This window comes from Dermacentor andersoni, chromosome 2 (assembly GCF_023375885.2).
Source record: "Dermacentor andersoni chromosome 2, qqDerAnde1_hic_scaffold, whole genome shotgun sequence".
Lineage (NCBI taxonomy): Eukaryota > Metazoa > Arthropoda > Arachnida > Ixodida > Ixodidae > Dermacentor > Dermacentor andersoni.
The window spans coordinates 141,206,412-141,228,952 of NC_092815.1; the positions used below are offsets into that span (position 1 = coordinate 141,206,412).

Genomic DNA, 22,541 nt, shown 5'->3' on the forward strand with positions numbered 1-22,541 from the left:
ATTTTAGCCACTACTCCAGACGCGTGCATATACCTACCAACCAATGAGCTTTAGAATTCCTAAAAATCCCATGGACATGAAGCTCAGGGAGAAGGGAAGGGATAGCACACATTTTGTTTAAAGCTCACCTTGAGCACATATCTTTTGTCGGATATGTGCTCAGTTTATGAATAATAATTTATGTTTCGACGCAGCACATAAGAAGTAGGAAACTTGGAAGAGACTGACAAGCAACACCATTTTTAGCTCATGCTTACTTTTTCAGTTAATTTCCCCAGCTTAAAGGGACACCAAAGCAAAACAATAAATCAGTTTAGACTAATGAAGCATTGTTTGAGAACCCTGCAGGCAGTCATTTAAAAAAAATAGTTTGATTATTAGATGAGAAAATGAAGGTCCAAGTATCAGTATTTGAATTTCGCGCTAAAACCCCAGCGCCGGTACGTCAGCGCGACGTCAGGGATTCCAAAGTATGTTTTCGCATTTGAGCCGCGTTGGCTGAATAAAGGTTCCCGAAACTTGCCATGTTTAATATTTGGTTCCTTTAGAACACAATGTAATCAATTTGTACCGCTATATGTAATTACTAGGCCCTAGAAGATGCCATTAAAATCCAAGACGTCACAGCTCCCAGGCGCGGGAACTTAAGTAGGCGTCGCCACCCGTATTTCGTTCTTGCGCTTTTTCTGGCTTACCAAACGTCTTATCGTTGTAAGAGTGGTGTTTTTGGTGTTGTAGAAAGGTAATTTACTGATGCAGAAGAAATCATTTTTCACTTTAGTGTCCCTTTAAGGAACTTGACTGTATGAACTTGCTCGAAGTACCCCTTTGGCAAACCTTCACCAAAAGAGCTCAAACAGTAGATGACTGATAAGCCTAACTTCCTCGCGAAAAAAAAAAAAAAAAAGAAGAGGCAAGATTCGTACAGCTTGCAGAAGTTGGCAGGTATACAGGTGGCGCTATGTATTTGGCTCCAAGGCGTAGCACACGAGGCCTATAATTTGTCGCAAATGGTAGCATACGCCAGAGAACCCTACATTGTGCAGCGTCGCGAGAGCAGCAAGTGCAATTTACTACAAGAAGTTGCACTGTGGGACACAAGCATAAGGGGATGCAAGCAACTTCGTCTTCACACATTCAGTTACTTCATTTGTTCAAAAAGAGGTGCACTTGGCTTTTATTGAAATGAGATTGCAGTTAATGACAGCTTTCCAAGGTGTGCCAAAAATTTATATGGAATAAAAGAAACAACCAACCATGCTACTACAGGGCATGCTTTACATGAAAGCTGAAATAGCCAACAAAGTTTTTAACATATCACTGGATGACAGTCTGTACAGATTAGCTTCCAATCACAGCAATGATATTAATCCAGCCAGAATTAGAGGGAACATCCACCTTCTAGGAGTGCTTGGGCTCAAAGCTGATGGGAGTGTTAAATGGTCAGCAGTGGAGATCATGCAGCAGGAATAGATTGCAGTCTTTATGGGAAAAGAAAGCGGGGAAGCGACAAAGAAGGAATCGTCACAGGCATACCTAACATTACAAGACAAAGCAGAGATAGGCAGCATGCTAGACTGTAATAGGTATAGTAAATACCAATTAGCTAATGCGAGCTAAGTGACTAATTTTTAACCAAAGGATGCCATTAGTAGTCATTGTCAACACTGCTCTGGTTTTCACCTAAAATGCACCACCTCAAAACTAATCGCTGCACAGACAATGAACAGCAAGTTATTAACTGCCCATTAACCTGTTTCTCAAAAAACTTCTTAACCCCACATGACTGTGACGAGACCGATAATCAAAAGTAGACAATTGGACTGCGATTTCTTTAGTCCTGCTGCACCATACTGTATACTTTGTTTCACTGCTTCTTCGAGCATTCACACTGAAGGCACCACATTCTAAAACCGCATCCACAGCCTCTGCTCTTACGTCGTAGCTATCCAATAGCATGTATTTATACCACGCAAGAGCTGTGATCACTTTTGCCTTCTGTGATTCAATTACTTGAAATGCGTTCAGTAACGAATGTTTCTTTCACTGCCTGCAATAAATTTTACAAATATATAATGGTAAGGTAACTCCGCATAGCTTTGGTTATTTTAATCTGTGTAAGCTCAGCAACCAATCACTCTAAATAGTCAACCTACAATGACCCTGGCAAACTGCATATCGTTCGATTAAACATCCCGCTACCTTATTGTACCCACACAAAACTTGCCTTTGCCGCTCACATTCTGTGCTGAGTAAACATTGTTTAGCGTTTACGATTTCTGCAGTTATGCATTTCTCTTTTTATATACATAATTTTTTTTTACAGCCTGCTCTTACATTTCAACGCATTGGCCCAGCTTACGTAATTTCTCAGGGCTTTCCAGGCAACATTAACAAAATGAAACATTAAAATGTCCACTGCACAGATAATGAGCATTAGCAGTACAGCAGCTCATTTCTAAGAAGATTCTGTTAATGTCATACGACTGTGATGTGAATGAGGTCAAGTGAAAGCCAATGCACAGGTTGAAGCTTGTCCCTGGTCCTATACAGTTGTGCTGACAGCGGCCAAGCCTTGAAGGACTTTTGCTGAAGCAAGCACTAGAGATCTGCCATTCATTTCTTGGCAAAGAAGCTTGAAATGCTCTTCATGCCTGTTTTGTCTGCCTTCTGCAGTTTCTTCTGGCTGGCCGTCAGCTTTGGCGTCTGAAACAAAACAACAGAATGCAAGTTGCAAAACAAGATGCCCGTGCGAATTGAGGTTCAGGCTACATGCTAGGACAGCAATGCTTATTCTGTGTCTAAGTCGATTTATCCTAATACAGTCAAACCTTATCATAACGAAGTCGCATCTGACAAACGATACCTTAATTATATCCAATGTTATCTATAAGCAGGGTGATGAATCGGGAGCGGGGGGGCGGAACAGTTTGGTTTGGATTCGAGTTCAAGCAACTTTGGTTTCATTCTGGTTGGGAAAAATCTGAAGCTATAACCATCTGTCTGCAAACTAGTTAAGCACAGCGCATATACAGTCACCTACCGATAAATCAGACACCGATAATCCGGACATGCTTGGTATTTCAGACAGCTTCGTGGCACTGCCAATGGCCCCACAGACTTAATGTGTAAAGACGACCGATATTTCGGATAGCCGCCAGCTCTACATACGGTTATCCGGACTCCAAACGTGGCTGTAGCGTACGTCAACTCTGCCACCATTATCTCCTCTGGGAACCTTGATGAGACATCATCAAGAATGGCTTCAGAGATGCGAGACATCAAGTATGGCCTTGGAGATTACATGCTAGACGGTAATCCCTGAGGCCTTGCCTTGGTCACAGCACTACGCCTCAAAAATATAACTGCAAATGCCAATCTTCGAGGCTTTGCCTGAATTGTGAGGCCGCATCAACATCGCGATCATCACATCCATTCCGGCAGCACTGTGCATGGCCTGCTCTTGTATGTTGAATTTGCCTTCTGCACAGGTTCCGCCTTTCTGCGCTTGTTTGTTTATTATGCGCTCCAGACAAAGCTCTGCTGGCTCCAAGGAGTCTTTCTCGTGAAGTTATCGACAGTCCGCGTCAAATGGCACCAACGGTGCCCTTGCAGATTGACTTCAAATGAGCCCGACACCACAATTGAAGGGCCTGAACTGCCGCCTCCCACCACAAGCAAAAATTCAGACGTCATTGATGACCTGCTAGGCTGCGGTTAGCCGATTCCTGCCGCCATTGCATTTGAAGACTTTACAGACGTCAACAGCATGGTGCCGCTGTGTGCCGAACTGAATGACGACGAAACAATTAAGCAAGTTCTCCCATCGTCAAACAGTGACTCTAACTTGGATGATGATGATATGCCTTGTGCTCCGGAGCCTTCACATGCAGATTTGACTCAAGCTTTTGTAGTCCTTGCATCGGCGTACAGAGACAACACAAAACTGGCAGAAATACAGGTGGACTTAGTTGTACGTAAGCGGAAGTTTCTGCAGCAATGAATCGATGACTTCTTCATTGCACAGGGGCCTTAAAATGTAAATAAAATTATCTTTTTTTTGGATACATTCGTTTTTTTCTAACGTTAAATAGTTTGGACTTTGTACGTTCCCTGTGGAGTGTGAATTATCGATCGTCAACTGTAATACCACGACTTTTTAAAGATGTTTCTATCCAAATGTGCAAAACACATCACGAATAAGCGTAATCAACAAAAAGAGAAAAAAAAGGTTTTGCGGGAACTTTTTCAGTAACACGGGGGAAACTCCACGCAGCAATCTGGGAGTGGGCTTCACCCCAAGCAGCCTTAGGCTTTATTTGGAATTAGTACACGAAGCTCTCACCATATGTGAAGCATAGGTGCACATTTGATTTGCTTTACGTTACGTGTGACAACACTGTAGCTGGAGTTGTTGCATCAGTCTGTTCCCTCTGACTGTGTTCTCAAAAGAGATTCGTGTGCCAAACTTCTTTTTTAATCATCCTATGTTCCCGCTCTAAACCAACAAATGATGCTTGCTGCTTATTATTCTGTGTTGGCCAAAGACAGTTAGCGAGAAACTTCTTACCCAATACAGAAACTTGGCAAGAAACAATTTTTTTTCTCGTCCATAAAGGGTTAAAACTGTAAACATATTCAATAGAGATCTGTCTGACTGGGTGGGAAATATTAGGAGCGAGAACTGCTCCAGCCAAGGTTAAAAAGTTCCCGACTTTCGGCACCATCTCGGTCCCTTCTACATGGGTTGGCCGAAGTGGCTGAAGAAACAGCATTCTTCAAACTCCTGTCTTTGTGTTGCGATTCCCCCTCTCTGTATCATTGCGAAGGCGGTAGGCATACTCAGGGGGGAGCATCCCCAACAACGGATTAGTGTTGCCGTGAAATGAAGCTATATTATGAGGTCATACGCAATTGTCCAACAAACGCATGCCAACGTTACAGTGCAAACGCTTGGTCCGTAGGACATTCATGTCAAAATGTCTGTGCACCGTTTCATAGACCAATAGGACATCCACTAGACTTCCATTTTTTTGGATATCCCACCACGGCCATCCCAAGGTTATTGTACATGGGCCTCTTTTGGCTTACACATGAGTAATTGTCCTCCAAAAAACTTTGAGTTTCCTCGTAAGAGAATCACGTAAGAGAATTAAGTAACAGAATTACAATCCCACGCTATCACTTTTGTGGCTCATGTGTGACAAGTACATTGCAAATTTTCTGATGCAATTTACTCTGATAACTTCAGCTAGTCCAATATGTTTGCCACTTGTACCTAGCAGACGGCCTACAAGAATGAAGAGGAGTACACTGCACTTCCCCACACATGCGTGTGAAATGTGCAAGCAACTAATGTATCTGATGTTGCTGTAAGGGCACTCTGCCTGTTGCATCTGTCACACTGAGTGCGCTGCAGAAGCAAACATAGTGAAAAAGACCCTGACGTGTCAATGAAGTGTACGCAGCATGTCCCCATGATGTACCTCAAGGACAAGCAAGGGATGTCGTTGCATGTCCTTGCATGCAAAGGAAAGTGTGGCCAAATGTTCATGCAAGGGACTTCTGCTGGATGTATTCGACCCACTCCTATACTATATACATGTCCTGACAGTGGACATCCATAGGACATCCAGTGGGTATCATTGCAGTCACTGGGATGTCACTGTCAAATAAAACACGGCCGTGGCTTAGCTTGGTTAAACCTGGTGATTGCGAAGCAATAGTGTCCGTAGCGCCCCTGGTGAGAGGAGCGGGAGTTAGGCCGCCGTTGGTGGCTACCGCCTCGCCTCGCGACGGCGTGAGATGGGGCCCCGTTTTTACGCAGCTGGTGTGACGTCACACCGACCGTAGCGCCCCTGGTGAGAGGAGCGGGAGTTAGGCCGCCGTTGGTGGCTACCGCCTCGCCTCGCGACGGCGTGAGATGGGGCCCCATTTTTACACAGCTGGTGTGACGTCACTCTAGGTCACGTGGTGTGACGTCACGCAGCGAGGTCACGCTAAAGGTCAATGGTGCCTACCACCGCCTCGCCACGGAACGGGCTGAAGTGCGACCTAAAGTAGTATTGCTTCGCAAAAAAAAAATTCACAACATGCAATGTTCCCACTGGGGCTGAGCCCGCCAAGGAGGTCATGCAACTGCATTCATTCAGGTGCATGAACTGCAGCCACCTCCACAACACCAACTGTTTTTATAAGATGACATGCATTCCATGGAAATTCGCTTCCAAGTAAAAGGCTGTGCAATTTAACACCTGTTTTTCTAACAAGCCCCCAAATTTTAACCTAGAATAGCAAATAGTGTGAAACTAATTTGGTACTTTCATATGTAACCCTCGGAAGCTTTCACTTGCACCCAAAGCATACAGCATGCATGGGATGCAACAGGATCATATTGCACTTGTACTTCATAAGGAACATGACGCTGCTCCGGTTCAATGATCCCTCTTGGTTGCACAGCGTGCTTGAGAAGTTTGGTTTGCAAGCAGCTGCTTGTAATTCAACCATTTGACTATTTGTGTCCGCGGAAGTTTCCATTTATTATCTCGGAATTCTTTCACAGTGGCCATGAAATTTCATTATATTGAAATCATTTATAAATACACTTTCTTATATTGAGGTTTTAAATACATTGTGCTCTATATAACAAGAAGTTATAGAAAATTACATACTTTGTTATGCAGAGAATTTCGTTACACTGATGTTTGTTATGTCGAGGTTTAACTGTGCTTACCTTAGCCGATTTCAAAAGGCCGTTCTTTGGTGTGCCTTGGCTGTAGTCTTCCAGTGGCTCCACTTGCTCAGTCTTCTGTTTCTGCATGGAAGAACAGATCCACTCAAGGCCAAATCTGTTTCATTGGCTTAAAGGGGGAGAGAGAGAGATGATTTGAGAAAGCCTGGAAGGTTGACCACAATGAATGCTTCTGTTGTGCTGTCCTACACTGGGGAAGGGCAAGATGGAAAGCGCAGAAAGCAACACGGTGAAAAAATGGGAGAGAGGACACAGGAGAAGTAGCAGAGTTTCTTTAATTGGCTAACTTAATCGTAGGAACTTCACTGGTGCCATGACAGACCTCTGGTGTGACAGGTGTACAGGCTGGCACTTGAGTAATGCCTGTTCTAAAAAAGGTCGACCATCGAAGAACTCACACTACAGTTGAATACTACCACACTGAAATTGGCGCGATGCATGAAAAATTTTGTTGCTGCGGAAATTCACTGTGAAAATTAAAAATAGCCATGAAACATGTTGCTTCGTGGCACAACATTTAATTTAAAGTCTCTAATTCTGACATGTTCGTGCTGGTTAATAAGCAGTGATGTGACGAGGTTCTTGATGTCTGTCAGCTGAGCCATTGTGACGTTGCTGGCAAGCACTTCAACGATACTTTCAATTGTATCAAAAGTGTCCATTACGCGAGATGCCACTGGAATGAGTGCAAACGCTCTTGACAATTTCGTTTTTCAGTGAACAACCGCATGGAATTTGGTCTCAATGATCACATGGGTGCAGGTACACTGATCGCATGCCAACAGTTAATTCCGCTTGAACTGACTCAACCAGAGAAAAACCAGACACACATGCGACACTGCTCTGTTGCCACTAGCTTAGCATGTAAAATAGCACATCCTTTCAATAAGCTTTTGCAGTGAAAATGGCAGGTTGTTGTTGCTCATCATCAGAAACTATGCGAAAATTTCTGTTGCCATCTTGTGGTGACAATGACATTGATGCTAGCTCCGATGACAGGCTGTTGCATGGCTGTTGCCAAAGCTATTTATGGGAGCGTTCAAAGACAGCAGATATCTCCACTTCCTTCAGTCGTCAACATATTATTAGTGTCAGTACTCGCAAGAGTATCTCTCTCAAGCACTTTTTCTGTTTCGGGGGTGGTGGGGTTCGGGCTTCCTCTGCAAGAACTTTAATGAAGCAAAAATGCCCCCCATCACGGACTTCGCAATGGTAATCTTGATGCAGTAAATTTTATGGGACACTCTTGGAAAATAAGAGACTTTGTTGTGTGGAAAATTTAATCTAGCCAGTACTCCTTATGCAGGAATTTCGCAATGCAATGTTACTACTGTAATACACAGATGCAGAACCTTTAGAATGGAGGACAATGGGCTGGTAATCATGAGCTGTAAAAGACCACAACTTGAACACACACGCAAAGTAGTGTCCCCAACCATACCTTAGGTGGAGGGGAGCTCGGTGCTTCTGCCTTCTTCTCAGCTGCAGGTTTTTTGCCCAGGCTGCAAGTGACCAATATGTACGGGGTATATTTTACATGATTATCACAATGGTTATGCGAGCATTGCGACAACATTTATTCGTCTCTGTACCGCTACACACACACACACAGATATTACATGCAGCAGTGCTGCTTTAGCAGGTTAGTGCCAGCAGATTCTCCAAAAGCATCGATAGAGCTGAGTGCACAGCAGAAGTGCATGAAGAATTCCATTCAACAATGGCCAGTTTACGATGAAGCTTAACCTCGGCAGCTCCCATTTAAATACACAGCAAAAGACAAATCGTTTGTTCTGCTCAACATATACTCCACTAAATTTGATTAGGTTTGTTGCCTTTAAAAGAAAAGGTAACGATCTAGTCAGTGTAAGAAGCGGATTTTTTATTTAGGCTGTCAATTATTTCATAACGATGTTTGGATATCGTAAAATTAAAGTTGAAAAATGCAGCTCGGAAATAAAAATACTACTACCACAATTTTGTAAAGTGCACCTGTTGAGACATCTAAAGCAGACAAAATTGTTGTATTATACACCACTCTAAAATATATTTAATTTGTGAGTAAAATTTAAATGAGATTCCGCGGTCTTATGTACCAAAACCACAATATGATTATGAGTCGCACCCTAGCGGGGGACTCTAGATTAATTCTGACTACCTGGGGCTCTTCAATATGCACTTAATTCACAGTACATAGGCATTTGTGCATTTCGCCCCCATCGAAATGTGGCGGCAGTGGCCGGGATTTGATGCTATGACCTCGTGCTTAGCACTACAATGCCAAAGCCACTACAACCAAGGCGGGTCAATTTGTGAGTAGGACTTTTTCAAAATGCTATTAATAGTCAAACTTGTTTGCTGTAGATGTTCTAAGAGATGTTTACAGAACTGCAATATCTGTTTTCGGTGCTGAGATACGAATTTATAAACTTAGAGCTCCAATTTCCTTTACATTTACCATTTTTTTCAGAATTTATTGCAAAAAGATTGAGGCTCTAAAGCAAGACTGCCGTGGTCAGTAGACTTCAGCTTTCTCTCTTAAATGCAAGCAATCTCATTCAAATCAGTTAACACTTTCCTGCTCGTGGGAAAAGCAGCAGTTTCCGGGAAAATAATTTTTTACTTTTTTTCTTATCAAAGAGCATGCTTGATACTAAAGTGTATAGTATCAAATTAATGAGCAAGAAAGTTCATTTTTATTCCCGGTACGTTCCCGCAGCTAGCCGCAAATTTGCATCAGAAATGTCTATCTAATGAGCAAAATGCGGCGTCGTACATTTCGAAACAGCAAGCGCAGCCGCCATTTTTAATTCGACAGTTCATGATACAGTTTACTACCAGTGGGACATCACTGTATTCTGTACAAAAGAGCGAATCATTCTAGCTGGCCGGACGCGCAAACTGGCCGGCTCGGGTCGCGTCGACAAGAATGCTTGAATGGCAATTGTTCCCATTATGTAAACACATAGATGGTCATTACAAATTGTTGAAATAGGCGTAATGCATGCGGTGCTGCACGGACAATTGCACAAAAGAGAGAGTTATGTTATTGTGGTATCCGATATTGCATCAGTGCGGGCGCCAGTGCACGCCCGCGCCATGCTTTTTATGCTGTTGTAGATACTGTATGCCTCCTCCTTGGAGGCGTGCCTTGAAAGCGCGTGACCATGGCGTGACCTTTTTCGTGGCTTCCGAAATCCGCATGCAGTGGTTGTTCGCTCATCTCGAAGGCCACATCACTGTTGCGGTTGGACTGGAGCGGGGCATGCACTACCCTGCGCCCAGTTTGGTCACGCTCCCTTGCTTTGGTACTTTGCGTGAGTCCTTTGTTTTTTTTTTACCGTGAGTCGGTTCAAAGCGTTCGTACAGTACGATGATTGAAAGAATGTTCATTATGCAGTCTATGTTCGTTACAACAGACCCACGTACAACAGACTTTCGGATATAACGGACTATATTTCAGCCTTAGTTTGTTCTACTTACTTTATTAAAGCAACGAAGTTCACTTTGAACGGATCGTGCTGCAACAGACTACTGGCTACAGCAGACGAAATTAGCAGCAATTTTTGTAAAAATCGAGCATATAAAACGTACTTTTGCCGCGTCGACACGGGCTGACAACGGACTTGTGAGCGTCAGCTGACGACTACAGCTCAATATCACGCGCGTGAGGGAGGAAGGCGGGGCGGAAATGCACCATCTTCTTTCACGCCTTCTTTCACGCGCGAAGCATGGGTGGGGGAGGCGAGAGAGAGGGGGGTTCTACTGCTTACGACGGCTGTTGCTTACAACGCGGCCGCCAGATCTTGAGAGCAATCTGCGATGTGGACAAAGTGCGCCCAGTGCCAGTAGCTTTGTATGCACTGTGCTTTCGATGTTTAGTTCGCATTGAAGCAAGAGACAGCATGAAGGTCAATTCACTCGCTGCTGCTGCCGCGCTTTTCTTGCTTAAATTGCTATTGCAATCGATGCTTTGCCTTTTGGGCGAAACTGCTACTTTTTTGTTTGTTTTTTACTTTGGACGTTTGCCACTCACTCTTTGCAATAAAATTGCTAGACATTGCGACGAAAGTTTTGGAAGTGAGGCGTTTTGGATATTATGGACATTGGATAGAACGAACGTTTTCTGTAGGATTATCAGGGTCCGTTTAATGAGAGTCGACAGTATCTGGACGCAGCTTCAATAGGCAGGGTCAGAAAAATCATAAATGCACTGAAATGTGGTCATTACAACCGATAGATCATTATATCTGAGATCATTCTAAGTGGGCTCGACTAGTTTTAGTTTTCTCACAATAATCAACATTGTGCAAGGCATCATACATGGCACTCTGAGAGATCAGTTGGCTACTGCACGAAAAGCTTAACAGGGAGCCATTATAAAGTAGCAACTAAATGTGAACAAAGCAAGAAGCTGTTGAAATATTATTGGCAGTTCTTCTGAACACCCATAAAAATTCAACCAGCTGAATGCCAAATTACTAAGGAAGGACAGAAAATTTGAATAATGTATCCTAAATTCGATATTCCCTCAGCCAGCAATAACTGAAGCACGAACAATGCTTAATAACAGTTCATTAAAGAAATGTTTTGACTTTAATAGGCATTCCATGCTATCGGTCATATTGAAGCGTTTTAATATTTATTTGAACATAAACAACACTAACTTTAATGGAATGGGCGAGAATCATAAGTGTGCGTAAGGTAGGTGTGACTTAGAAGTACAAGATGCTCATTCTGTGGAGCTCTTTCTCAGACGTCTGAAATCATGTACAGTAGAACCCCGCTGTTACGTTCCTCACTGCTGCGTTTTCCCGGCTGCTACGTCGTTTTCATCCGGTCCCGGCATAGCTTCCATAGGATCCAATGTATAAGGAACCCCGCTGTTACGTAGTAGCTGTGAAAACGTTCCCGCATGATGCGTCGCAACTTAGCACCCCGAACCCGCCTGGGCTAAAGTGAGTAGGCAACGTGCTCCAACCGCTATTTTGGCTTTTGACTAGTTTTGGCTGGGCTTGGCTATGGAACTGGCTGCAAGAAGCCGCACGCCAGTTCGAGAGGTTGCCACTAAGTGGCCATTCGTGAAAAATGCTCTTACTATCATCACTGTGATTACGGTCACCGCAAGGTTGTTGGACGGGTCGACTCACGAAGGAAGGAAACTCGGGAGAGGCCCTGACGTCACTCTTTGTGAAGCTAAAGTGGAACCGGAAGTTGGCGTTGCTCCGCCTATCGGGCCTGCTCTCCTCTCTTGTTTACGTTTCTCCCACGCCGCGCTGCGCGCAACCGGGCTCGGACGCGCGCGCTCCGCAGCAATACTAAACAATCGTTAGCACGTTAGCATGATTACACCAAAGAGGGCGAAATTTCCCGCGGATATTCGTTCGTCCGTTGCCATTGACGTGGCGCGGTGACGACGAGGAGCACGAGCCGCATGATGCCGGGGAGTTGCCAAATCCTAGCTTTGGAGAAGCCGTCGCGGCTCTGGACCTCCTCCGCAGGTACGTCGCACCTCACAGCGACGCTGATAGCAATGCGGCCTTCCAGGCTATTGAGAAACATGTGGCGATTTCTAGCGAGCGAAAGAAACGGCAAGCCACCATTCTAGACTTTTTTAAGTCCTAAGCGCACTCTGTGGAAATAAATTGTCTATAGTTGAAGCTGCACTTTTTTCATTCATTTTCGGAGCTTTCCTCACTGTTGCGTTTTCCCGGCTGTTACGTCTTTTTTCCCCGGTCCGGTGAAAAACGTATGAACGGGGTTCCACTGTAACACAAAAATGTGACATTGCGACACTTTTGCTGACAGTGCATGGTAATGATCTTAAATGAAGTGCATAGATATCACATACCCCAGCGATGTCTTCAGCAATGAGCCCAAGGTGGGTGGAACATAGTCGGCTACTATGGAGTGTGCTGTCACCATGTAGTCCTCTAAAATGAATGAACAGAAGGAAGCATGTGATGCGAGATATACCATATGCTTCAAGGAGAGGTTTATTGGAAGGGAAGAGCTGAGATATTGTCTCAAGCCAGTGCACTAAACATCAAGGCGAGTGAAAAATGAGAGAGAGAGAGAGAGAGAGAGAGAGAGAGAGAGAGAGAGAGAGAGAGAGAGAGAGATACAACTGATGTCATTACCACAGAAAACACCTGTAACTATGGACACTGGCCAAGCTCTGCCACAAGAAATATGCAATGAAACTTTGCTGTCTGGTAAACAGACTTTTGGCTACAGGCCCCAAACATGACTATCAGAAAATGGCTGACTGTATACATAAGTCAAAGAAACAGTGTGCCTGATGCTCTCAGGAGCACCGAGGACACTGTGATTTTTAAGAAATCTTTGAAATAAAAATGTACGGCATTAAAGGGGCACCAAAGGCATAACTTATCAGTATGGACTCTGAACTTTCAGTGCAGCACTGCACGGGATTCCTGCATTGCACTGACGCATGGGCCACGGATCTTCGCCTGTCTTAGTGTGTAATGCGTCCCAAGCTCAATTGGCTTTGATTGCCGAAGCATTTTCGGGACAGCAACCCATCACCTTAGCTACATTCCACTGTTATATGCCTTCACCGCCCCTTTAACAGAAGGGCAGGAGATGAGAAACCTACCACTTGTAGGCCTGGTGTCACGTTTGCTCCTGACCAGAGCCGCACTGATGCATGCTGCGCCAACCTGGATGTCAGCCGACTCCAACGCGGTTGCGACGGCCTTCACTTTCTTGGTAAGCCAGGCAAGGCACTTGGACTCGTTGTAGCGGTACACTCGATCCTCACCCAGCTCTGCAGTTGTGTGCAAAAAGTGCAGCAAACAGAAAATAAGGTAAATATATAAGTGACTAATAGAGTTTTGCATTACAAAACAACTTTGGCTATGGGGGCAGCTGTAGTTGCAGGCTCTGGGTTAACTCTGATCTCCTTGGGGTTCTTGAACAAGCACCACTATATCAGTACAAAGTAAAACCTTGTTATTTCATATTTCATAGGAATGAAAAAAAAAAAACAAGAAAGAGAATGTCTGAATTAACTGAATGTTGAATTGAGGATATATTGGGAGAACAATAAACAAATGTTCACTACATCAACACACTTTTACTTTGATCAGCAAATCCTGCTGCTATATTGCACGAAAGCAGTGCAGAAGCTGCAATTCTCGTCATCTCGTGAATGAGTAGCACCCACTGTAGTAAAGGCTTCGTGACTTCCGGTGCAGTGTGGCTGGGGCGCAAGACCCATGTCCCCATCCAAGAGATATTTTCACAACTGCACGAACATCCTGCGTACTGTATTTACTCGCACAATGATCACATTTTCTTGTCAAAAAAAAAAAAAAAAAAAAAAGACGCAACTTCAGGGGTGCGATCGTTACGCGGGTTAAATTTCCCTCAAGAAGAAAAAAATATTTTTTTCAACAACAGGTCAACAAATAAGCGGCTGCGGCTGTATGTAGTGCGGGACACCAAAACAAGAATGGCGGCCGGCAGGGCAAGCCGAATGCGCCGAACACGATTTTTTGTTCTCGTGAGTAGATTACGTGCATTGAACCAGTTTCTTCCATATCAGTAATGAATAATGTCGTTAATATTGGCAAGTTTGCTGCAATAACGTAGCCATATGTTGCGGAAACAGCGGCATTTGTCTTCACTACTATCCTAATACGGCACGTTTCCGCTAAGGGTGAGCGAATATCTTAGCTGTGTTACAAGCGTTGGCGTATGAATACGGTACACTCCTAACGTATCAGAGTAGATGTGGCTGCTATTGTTGCAGCTCGCGATTTGTTGCGTGCCCACGAGTGCAGACAAGAAGCATCAAAAGGCACCTTTTTTGTTGTTGTTGACCACAACCATTATAAAGCCTACACATAATAAAGGCAAGTGTGGTTGTACCTTTTTGTTTTCTGTCATGGAAGTGCGGAAAGTGATGAAAGGAATGAAATGGGGCATCTGCTTAAGAATGTTTGGTGCGTGCAGACCGCTTGGTTTGTCTTGAAGAGTCGTTCATGTAGTATTCGACAGATGGTAAGTGCGATCATTATTAGCTAGACTTGGCACACGACATATTGCTTTGGCAAGTTTGGGGTGCGATCATTACACGGGAAATTATAAAAAAAATCAAATTTTGACGACAAAATTCAGGGCTGCGATCATTATGCGAGTAAATACGGTAGTTTATCGCCAGTGAGCTGGTCGGCAACGGTATCGCGATGTAGCCGACGAGTTTCATGCAGTCGTGTGGTTTGTGGTAGAATCACTCTTCATCCTCGACAGCTTTCGCTGTGTTTGACATTCCATACACACTGCACTGAGTAAAAATGAAGCAACTGTTTGCCACAACCACTATGGACTAAATGGTGGTTACTGCAGACGTGATCATGGATGGCGGTTACACAGTTCTGAAGGCATGTGGCCAACACAGTGTCATGCATGAAGCATTTGTTCCTGTAGAGTTTCCGCTGATGACTACGGTGATGCAGACTCTGCTGTTTTGTTTTGGTTGCACGCTAGTGCTACTTTTGCTCTTTTGCATCACACATTTACGGCACTCCATGCTTGCTGCATCCCGAGGCCTGTCCAAACTAACCAGCGTGCAGCCAAATACATCAGAAGAAATGAAAGTTTGATGCAATTAAATAATGTATATGCCTTCCGGACCGGATGACGAGTCCAAATGAGTTTTCCCCCAAATAAACGAGGGTCGAATTAACACGGTTTTACTGAACAATCATTTTTGCGATCTAGCCTTTTTAGAACAAGGTTGCCAGGAGCTGCACCTGGGATTCCATTCTTAGCAGCAAAGTGCCATAACCACTGAGCTATGTCGTGTGCACCCCCAAACGTAAAATAAATGGGACTGCAAACATGAAGAACAAGACACTGTGATGAGGCTAGTTGTATCCCTAACCTCCCTAACCAGTGTTCCCGGTAAGTCCCCTTCCATTGACCTAGTGATCGACAACCTGTGCACTGGTGGCATTGCGATTCCTAGTGAGATAACAGTTGAGCGATTCGCTGACGCTGACAATGAGCTCGACCTCTGTGCGGAGTTAGCCGACGATAAAATCGCTCGTGAAGTGATGCTTGAGCGCGGGTAGCTGATGCTACCCACCTATGGGCTACCCGCCTATGGGGTGTATGTTGTGCAGCCCTGCGATAGAGAAATAATTCATTGATACTGCCAGCTGGCCTGTCCAGAGTATTAAGTTGCAAATGCAATAGATTTTCCTAAGCATGCATGTTCTCATCCACTGTATCCTTAAGCCTAAACTGGGCCATGTTTGTCGTGCAGATGTGTGGAAATCATGGTACAATGAGGTGAGGCTTTTCATCACTAACGTCCTGTGGCCTGAGCAAGGAAGTAACTCCACTTTTCATCAGAGTGTAGCAGTGAAAGCAGTGATGACCATGTTAAGAAATTTTTTCTCCCCACAACTTTGCTTTGTGCCAATAATTAGGCAAGCCTCTTTTTCTAAACAACTTGGCTGCTGCTGTAGGTGACTGTTCATGCAGGTAATATGCATGGTTCACTATCTTTTACTTTTGTAAGCGTTAACATATTTCCAGCTGGGTTATGCACACAGAGATATATAGTACCTTACAGATAACCTGACGCTGTGCTTTTATCGTAGAATACATATATTGTAGATATAGCACCTTACAGATACTCTGATGTCAGTAGCTTTTATCATACAATGTACTTGGTTTGAACTATGAGGTTATAAAAATAAAATAAACTTAAGCGAATAGACACATCTCTATCCTCTGCCAGCATTATAACATAGAAACAGAAGGGTTACTAGGATGACCCAAGCATGCACACACAATATTGCATCAAGACACCACAAAAAGTAAACACACCTTTGACATCTGCAATGTGTCGCATACGACTGCTGCAGGAACGGATGACATTGACCAGGTGAGGATACAAGTTGTCCTCTACAAAGTCCTCCAGCGGCCGGAACTTGTCACTCTGTCAAAGGAGAGCACGTATGAAAGAAGTGTTGAGAAAAGGAAAAGAGCAAGCCATCAACAAAGGGAACACTGTTTTAATGAAACGACTCTACTATACCCCTGTCACACTGGATGCTTTAATGTCATTCAAATCAAATGGCATTGGCATCGAATGACATTATTTACTTGCTACACAGCGATATTTAATGCCATGAGAATCGAACAACTTCCGCAATCGAATAAGTTCGAGAAACTCATTCGGCTTCGCACTCGAAGGGAATGTATACTCTCTATCCCAGAGACAAGGCAAAATATGACACTGACTGTTCATAAATTGAGAAGCATTCATGTAAAGAGGCAATTAATTTGGCATGGTTTAAGGCATTTGTCATTTTAACTAGAGAAAAGCTGTTCGGGCGCCTGTATGCATGTGTTTTCGATGTCTCGAATGGCGTTTGCATCTATTTGATGATAGAGCCTCTTCCTCTGATTAGTATGCTTTGCTCGCAATGCAAAACACACAACTAACTGCTTCACCTATTGCAACTGAGTGTCAATGTTCAGAGCTGTCATGTCAGTCATATTGTTTGTCTTCAATTTACCAGCTATGGCTACTAGCTGGCTGTGCCTTGTTTTGGCTTATAGTGGCCAGACATTCAGGAATTAGAAGTTTTATATGCATGTTATTTCAGTGAAGCGATGCCCCACACTTATATTAAAATAAATAGATTTACTTTTCAATTATTCTACACATACCTTGTTCTACGTTTATCCCTATTTTCTGTGGGCATAATTGCCATTGATATCATGGCCGAATAACATTATTTTTCCTGTGTAGCACCAACATGGGTCGAATGGCATTCACTGTCTGAATGTCATTCGAATCTAATAACATTAAAATGTCTCGTGTGACAGGTGTATTACAGGGATAATGCCCAGTGACAACTGTTTACAGTGTAGTAAAACATAGGAAGGCATGAACAGAGGCTTGGCGATGCTGCATTGCATGAAGACATTCACTGCTGCACCCACTGTTAGGAAACTGACCACACGTGTGCTGTGGACATGGGGGGCCTTAGGCTGCAGCTGGTCGAGCCACGAACCTCTCTATGAAGTGCAGAGGTGGTGGTACAAGACCTCGCTTAGTGCTGAATAACTCCCCTGAGATGAGGACTGCTGACCCACAGAGCATCTCCCCTATTCCAAATTTGAGGCTTAATTGATGCACAGGGCCTGAGGGGCATGGGAGGCAACTTCTACCCATAATGTGCCAGCAATATGAGCGCACAAGTCACGCTTGTGGGGGAGGGGTAGCAGCGTAGTACAGAAGTGACACCATTCAAGGGCCTGTATGGACACAAGGCCGCCAGTCACCATTGTCCTGCTTCAGTACCATATACTAGAGGTACAAAGACCAGTAGACCCTTTTTCAGGCAACCACATAGTTCCCTGTGGGTGCACTATGGAGAAAGAGTGGACGTCTAGTGAGGAGGATCGTGGATATGCTTTGTCAGAGCACTTGCACAACATTGCGGAGCACATAAAAGAGTTTTACATTTTCACTCTCAGACGTGGAACTATAGGAGCTTATGAAATGGTGTGCTTTACATTACCACAAAAAAAGCACAACGAAAGTAATTGTTTCATTAAGCTTTAAAAAAACAGTGCGAAAATACTGCGAAACGAACTCCTCTCCCTCCACCACGCACTGAAAAGTCAAATAATGTTCACTTCTGAAAAACGGAATATTAAACAAGGCAGACCGTAAACCAAGTCTAACTGACAGTTGCCTCGGCGGCTGTGGAACGTGCTGCTGGGTTTATTATGCAATCTGCATATGAAGAACAGGCAGCTTAAATAAGGGCCAATGACACATGTTAGCGACTGGCTAACACATTTCCTTCCATGAGCAAGGCTGAGGGCAATGACTGGCTTGTTCACAAGAACGACAGTAGTAGCACCAGCACAAACTTCGTTTTTGATCTCTTGACTGGTTGCAGGACCTCCTAGTACTTAAAGGGACACTAAAGTGAAATAATAAATCAGTTTAGACTAATGAAGCATTGTTTGAGAATCCTGCAGGCAGTCATTTCAAAAAAAATAGTTTGATTATTAGATGAGAAAATGAAGGTCCAAGTATCAGTATTTGAATTTCGCGCCGAAACCCCAGTGCCAGTACGTCAGCGTGACGTCAGGGATTCCAATGTATGTTTTCGCATTTGGGCCGCGTTGGCTGAATAAAGGTTCCCGAAACTTGCCATGTTTAATATTTGGTTCCTTTAGAACACGATGTAGTCAATCTGTATCGTTATATGTAATTAGTAGGCCCTAAAGGATGCCATAAAAATCCATAACGTCACAGCCCCCAGGTGTGGGAACTTACGTAGGTGTCGCCACCCGTTCTTCGTTCTTGTGCTTTTTCTGGCTTACCAAACGTCTTATCATTGTAAGAGTGGTGTTTTTGGTGTTGTAGAACGGTAATTTACTGATGCAGAAGAAATCATTTTTCACTTTAGTGTCCCTTTAACGAGGCATTTGTTGCAGCTGGGCATGGACAGCTACTGTAGATTCATCATGTCTATAGCTTTAGTCCAAAGAAACAAACACTGAAAAGTGTATGTAACATTAACTTGAGCACTAATTAATGTGTGTGCTTATGTGTAACGGCTGTATCCACATAACAGCTGCACCTCAAACTTCGAGAAAAGAATACTTCAATAACAATAACTTGACATCTTCCCCATGCGTCAGAGTAGTACTCCAAACTGTAAAACATGAAAAAAGACAACTTACTGTGAAGGAAGCGGTGAAAATATCCTAGCCACGAAAAGCTGCAACTAATGCAGTGTTCCCGAGTCTCATACTTGTTTGTATTAGCCATCACAGCATATATCAGTCCATACAGCACTCTGATAATTTGAAAACTACTGAGGAAAAATATTACATTTAGAGAGAGACAGACAAAGGGGCCATTTTACAAGGGAAAAAGAATACACCACATATTTTTTCACCCGTGCAATAGCCACACCTTGTGCAAAACCTTGATAAACCACTTTCTCCTTCTTCCAAGTGTTATGTTTCAATCTGCTTGCTCCAAAAATTAAGTTATTTTGCTCAGAGGGAACTGACACAGAGCAATACCATGGATTAGCAAGCAATCACGCAAGGCTTTCACAAAACTGATGCAAAACTCGTGCTCAAAATAAACCTGTACCTTTTGCAAAAGAGCCACAGCAAAGAAGAGGGGATCCATCGGAGTGGCGACATACAGTGATCCATCTGTCCATGCAAGAAGAGAGCACACGTCATACATACACTGTCACTGCAACAGCCAAGAATACAATACGCACCCTTGACACAGGAATGGAAATGACATATAGTCTCAGTTCAGTGAGAGCCTTTTGAGATAATAACTATCATCCTGGAGGGTGTCTAATCTTTTCCAGGGGTAGCAAGGAATGGAATGGCAACAGTGTAGTTTTGCACAGTGCAAGGCAAACTGGCTGCAGGACTGAAAGTGATGTGTACTAATCTTCAAACAAGACCGTCTTAGGTATAGTGCATGAAAGTGGCTTGTGCAGACTAAACGTACCTTAGCACACCCAACGTACAGCATTGTACACTGAAAATGTGCATAACTCTATCCTGCATTGCACATTAATAACACATGCTAACTTTGAGTCTGGTTTTGAAAACACACTGCAAGTATGACATTCCAAGTGCGAGACAATGTGCCAGCCAGCTGCTTCGTGAAAAAACAGCATTTCTCTTACCAAGCTGCGAATACTGGGGTGGTTTAAATTTAAAGAACAAACAATATGTTTGATTGCATCGGCAATGATTTGCAAAGGTTATTTATGGTAAGGCATGGTCGTGCATTACCTGGTTCTACAAAGTCATCCACGATCCAAGATCCACGCTTCTCCTTGAATTTGACTAACTCTAGGTATTCACCCGAGTCAGCTTTTAGGTAGAGTGATGACGCCTCTAAAGGAACAAGTGAGGGCTTAATGTGAATAATCTAATGTATTACACCATTTCAGCCACTATATTCAATGAGAATAATGTTCATAGAGTAACTACTAAACAAGCTAAGGCAACAAGGAAAGGAACATGTGCTCTTAAGGATGACAAGCGTGTTAGTATTTCCCATTATTATTAAGAAATTAATAATGAAATTCTTATTAAGGAAACAAAGACATGAAACGAAAGATTGACAAAGTAAGCCAAAACTATTTAAACAGGAACCTACTAGGTCTAAACAAATTAAACTCTACTTTTGATCGTGGCCCGTTATAGCCCCTAGAAAACAGCAATAAACCAGCAACTATCAGCTGTGCATTAAACAATAATTCATTTGAACTGGTAAATCGTTGCCACGGGAAGTACGCTATTTAAAGAGGACATATCAGGCCAATACACTATTACTGTAGAATCCAAGATAATAGGTATATCGGTCCATTTACCCATTGCATATGTTAGTCATAGCGAGACACAGCAAAGTACCAATAAGAAATGCACAGACGCGAGAATTACCCGTTTTTGGATGTGGCAGTGGCACAATATTGTGTGTTTGTTCGTCTTCCGCCGCGTAAGCATCTACAGGGGAAAAAAGACGGGAGTTATGAAATACCTGCGCTGATTTCAACCTACACTTCGTAAGCTGTTTCAATGAAGAGAAGTCGACAAGAAAGGCTACCAAATGGTGGCATCAGGAAACACTGTACTATAAGCATACGATGGGCTACCGATGAAACCCTCAAAGTATTGACGGATACAATGCGCACAGAGGACGCCAGTAGGATACATTCATACGAGCTCTTTCGATGCCAAACGTCGTGGAAATATTGCGTGGACGCTGGCATAAAGCACATGTGACAACATGTGAACTGTTTACTACTGCGGCTTCAGGGAAAGCGAGAAGTGCATAATCGCGTGAACATGTTTTCTTTTTCTTTTTTTTTTTTTTTGTGAACGTTAGCTACATTGATACGGCGGACATCATCTGAGCCCAACAGCCGTCTAAGCATCTCTTTAACGCACGCACAAGAAAACAGCCCATTATGAAGGCTGCACAAGCCCTATCAGAATCTTTTCAGGCAGTTAACAAACTTATGGTTCAAAAGAAACAAGAACATCGGAAAATGCGCAACAGGTTGACCTCACTTGGCAGAACGAAGAATCTCAGTGGCTCCTTAGAACTTTCCGACGTAGTACCATCACCGTTGCGCTGACGAGGCATCACCTATGAGATGTGTAACGGTTCAAACGAAAAAAACGCAAATGTGCTTACGCCGTCACATTTAGCGAGCACAATCAGTTGAAATGTGTCCGTTTCAATAGTCGCACGGTTCTCGACCGAGCACACTGTAATTTCCGCGCGAGTCCGCGGGAAAGCGCCAGCCCAGTGTTGGTGTTGCCCGCTCTGAGATCAGCCGTGCTCAGCTTCTGCGATACAAAATCCAAAAGCACTTTCGCTCACGGAAAAAGAATATGTGCGCCGTCACCCGGGAAGTCGGGCAGAACTTTCTGGTGTCTCCAATTCCGAAAAATATGAGTTCAAGATTTCATGCGGGGTGCCTAAAGGCCCGAGCGAGAGCCTTGCACGAGAGGTTTAGAGGGCAACCGGACGTCAGTCAGTCGGGCAGGGACAAGCCACGAACCAAAATCGCGTGATAGCGGCATCGGTCAGGGCAAAATCTGTCAGCACGGCAGAAGCCGCAGCGATTGCGCTTGCAATTAGGGACGCGGAGAATAGGGACATATGGGCGGCCGTACTCATGGGCTCACAAACCGCCTGTCGTCTGGGATGGCGGCGCGCTTATAGTACTGA

General features: G+C 43.8%; 1 protein-coding gene across 2 annotated transcripts; it reads right to left on the reverse strand.

Annotated features, from left to right (window-relative positions):
* Positions 1-1,149: 1,149 nt before the first annotated feature.
* On the reverse strand, positions 1,150-22,126 carry LOC126540655 (ribonuclease H2 subunit B). Of its 2 annotated transcripts, none has more exons than XM_055076198.2 (10): positions 21,875-22,126; positions 21,245-21,307; positions 20,591-20,695; positions 19,923-19,987; positions 16,616-16,727; positions 13,371-13,541; positions 12,603-12,684; positions 8,193-8,253; positions 6,734-6,808; positions 1,150-2,706 (listed from the first exon to the last, which is right to left on the reverse strand). In XM_055076198.2, exons 1-10 carry the CDS (start codon positions 21,948-21,950, stop codon positions 2,617-2,619), a joined length of 900 nt encoding a protein of 299 aa, XP_054932173.1. In that variant the 5' UTR covers positions 21,951-22,126; the 3' UTR covers positions 1,150-2,616. The 2 variants fall into 2 exon arrangements, with proteins under 2 accessions (XP_054932173.1, XP_050043449.1); XM_050187492.3 differs by having other exon boundaries at positions 6,734-6,814; positions 21,875-22,125.
* Between the last annotated feature and the right edge of the window lie 415 nt (positions 22,127-22,541).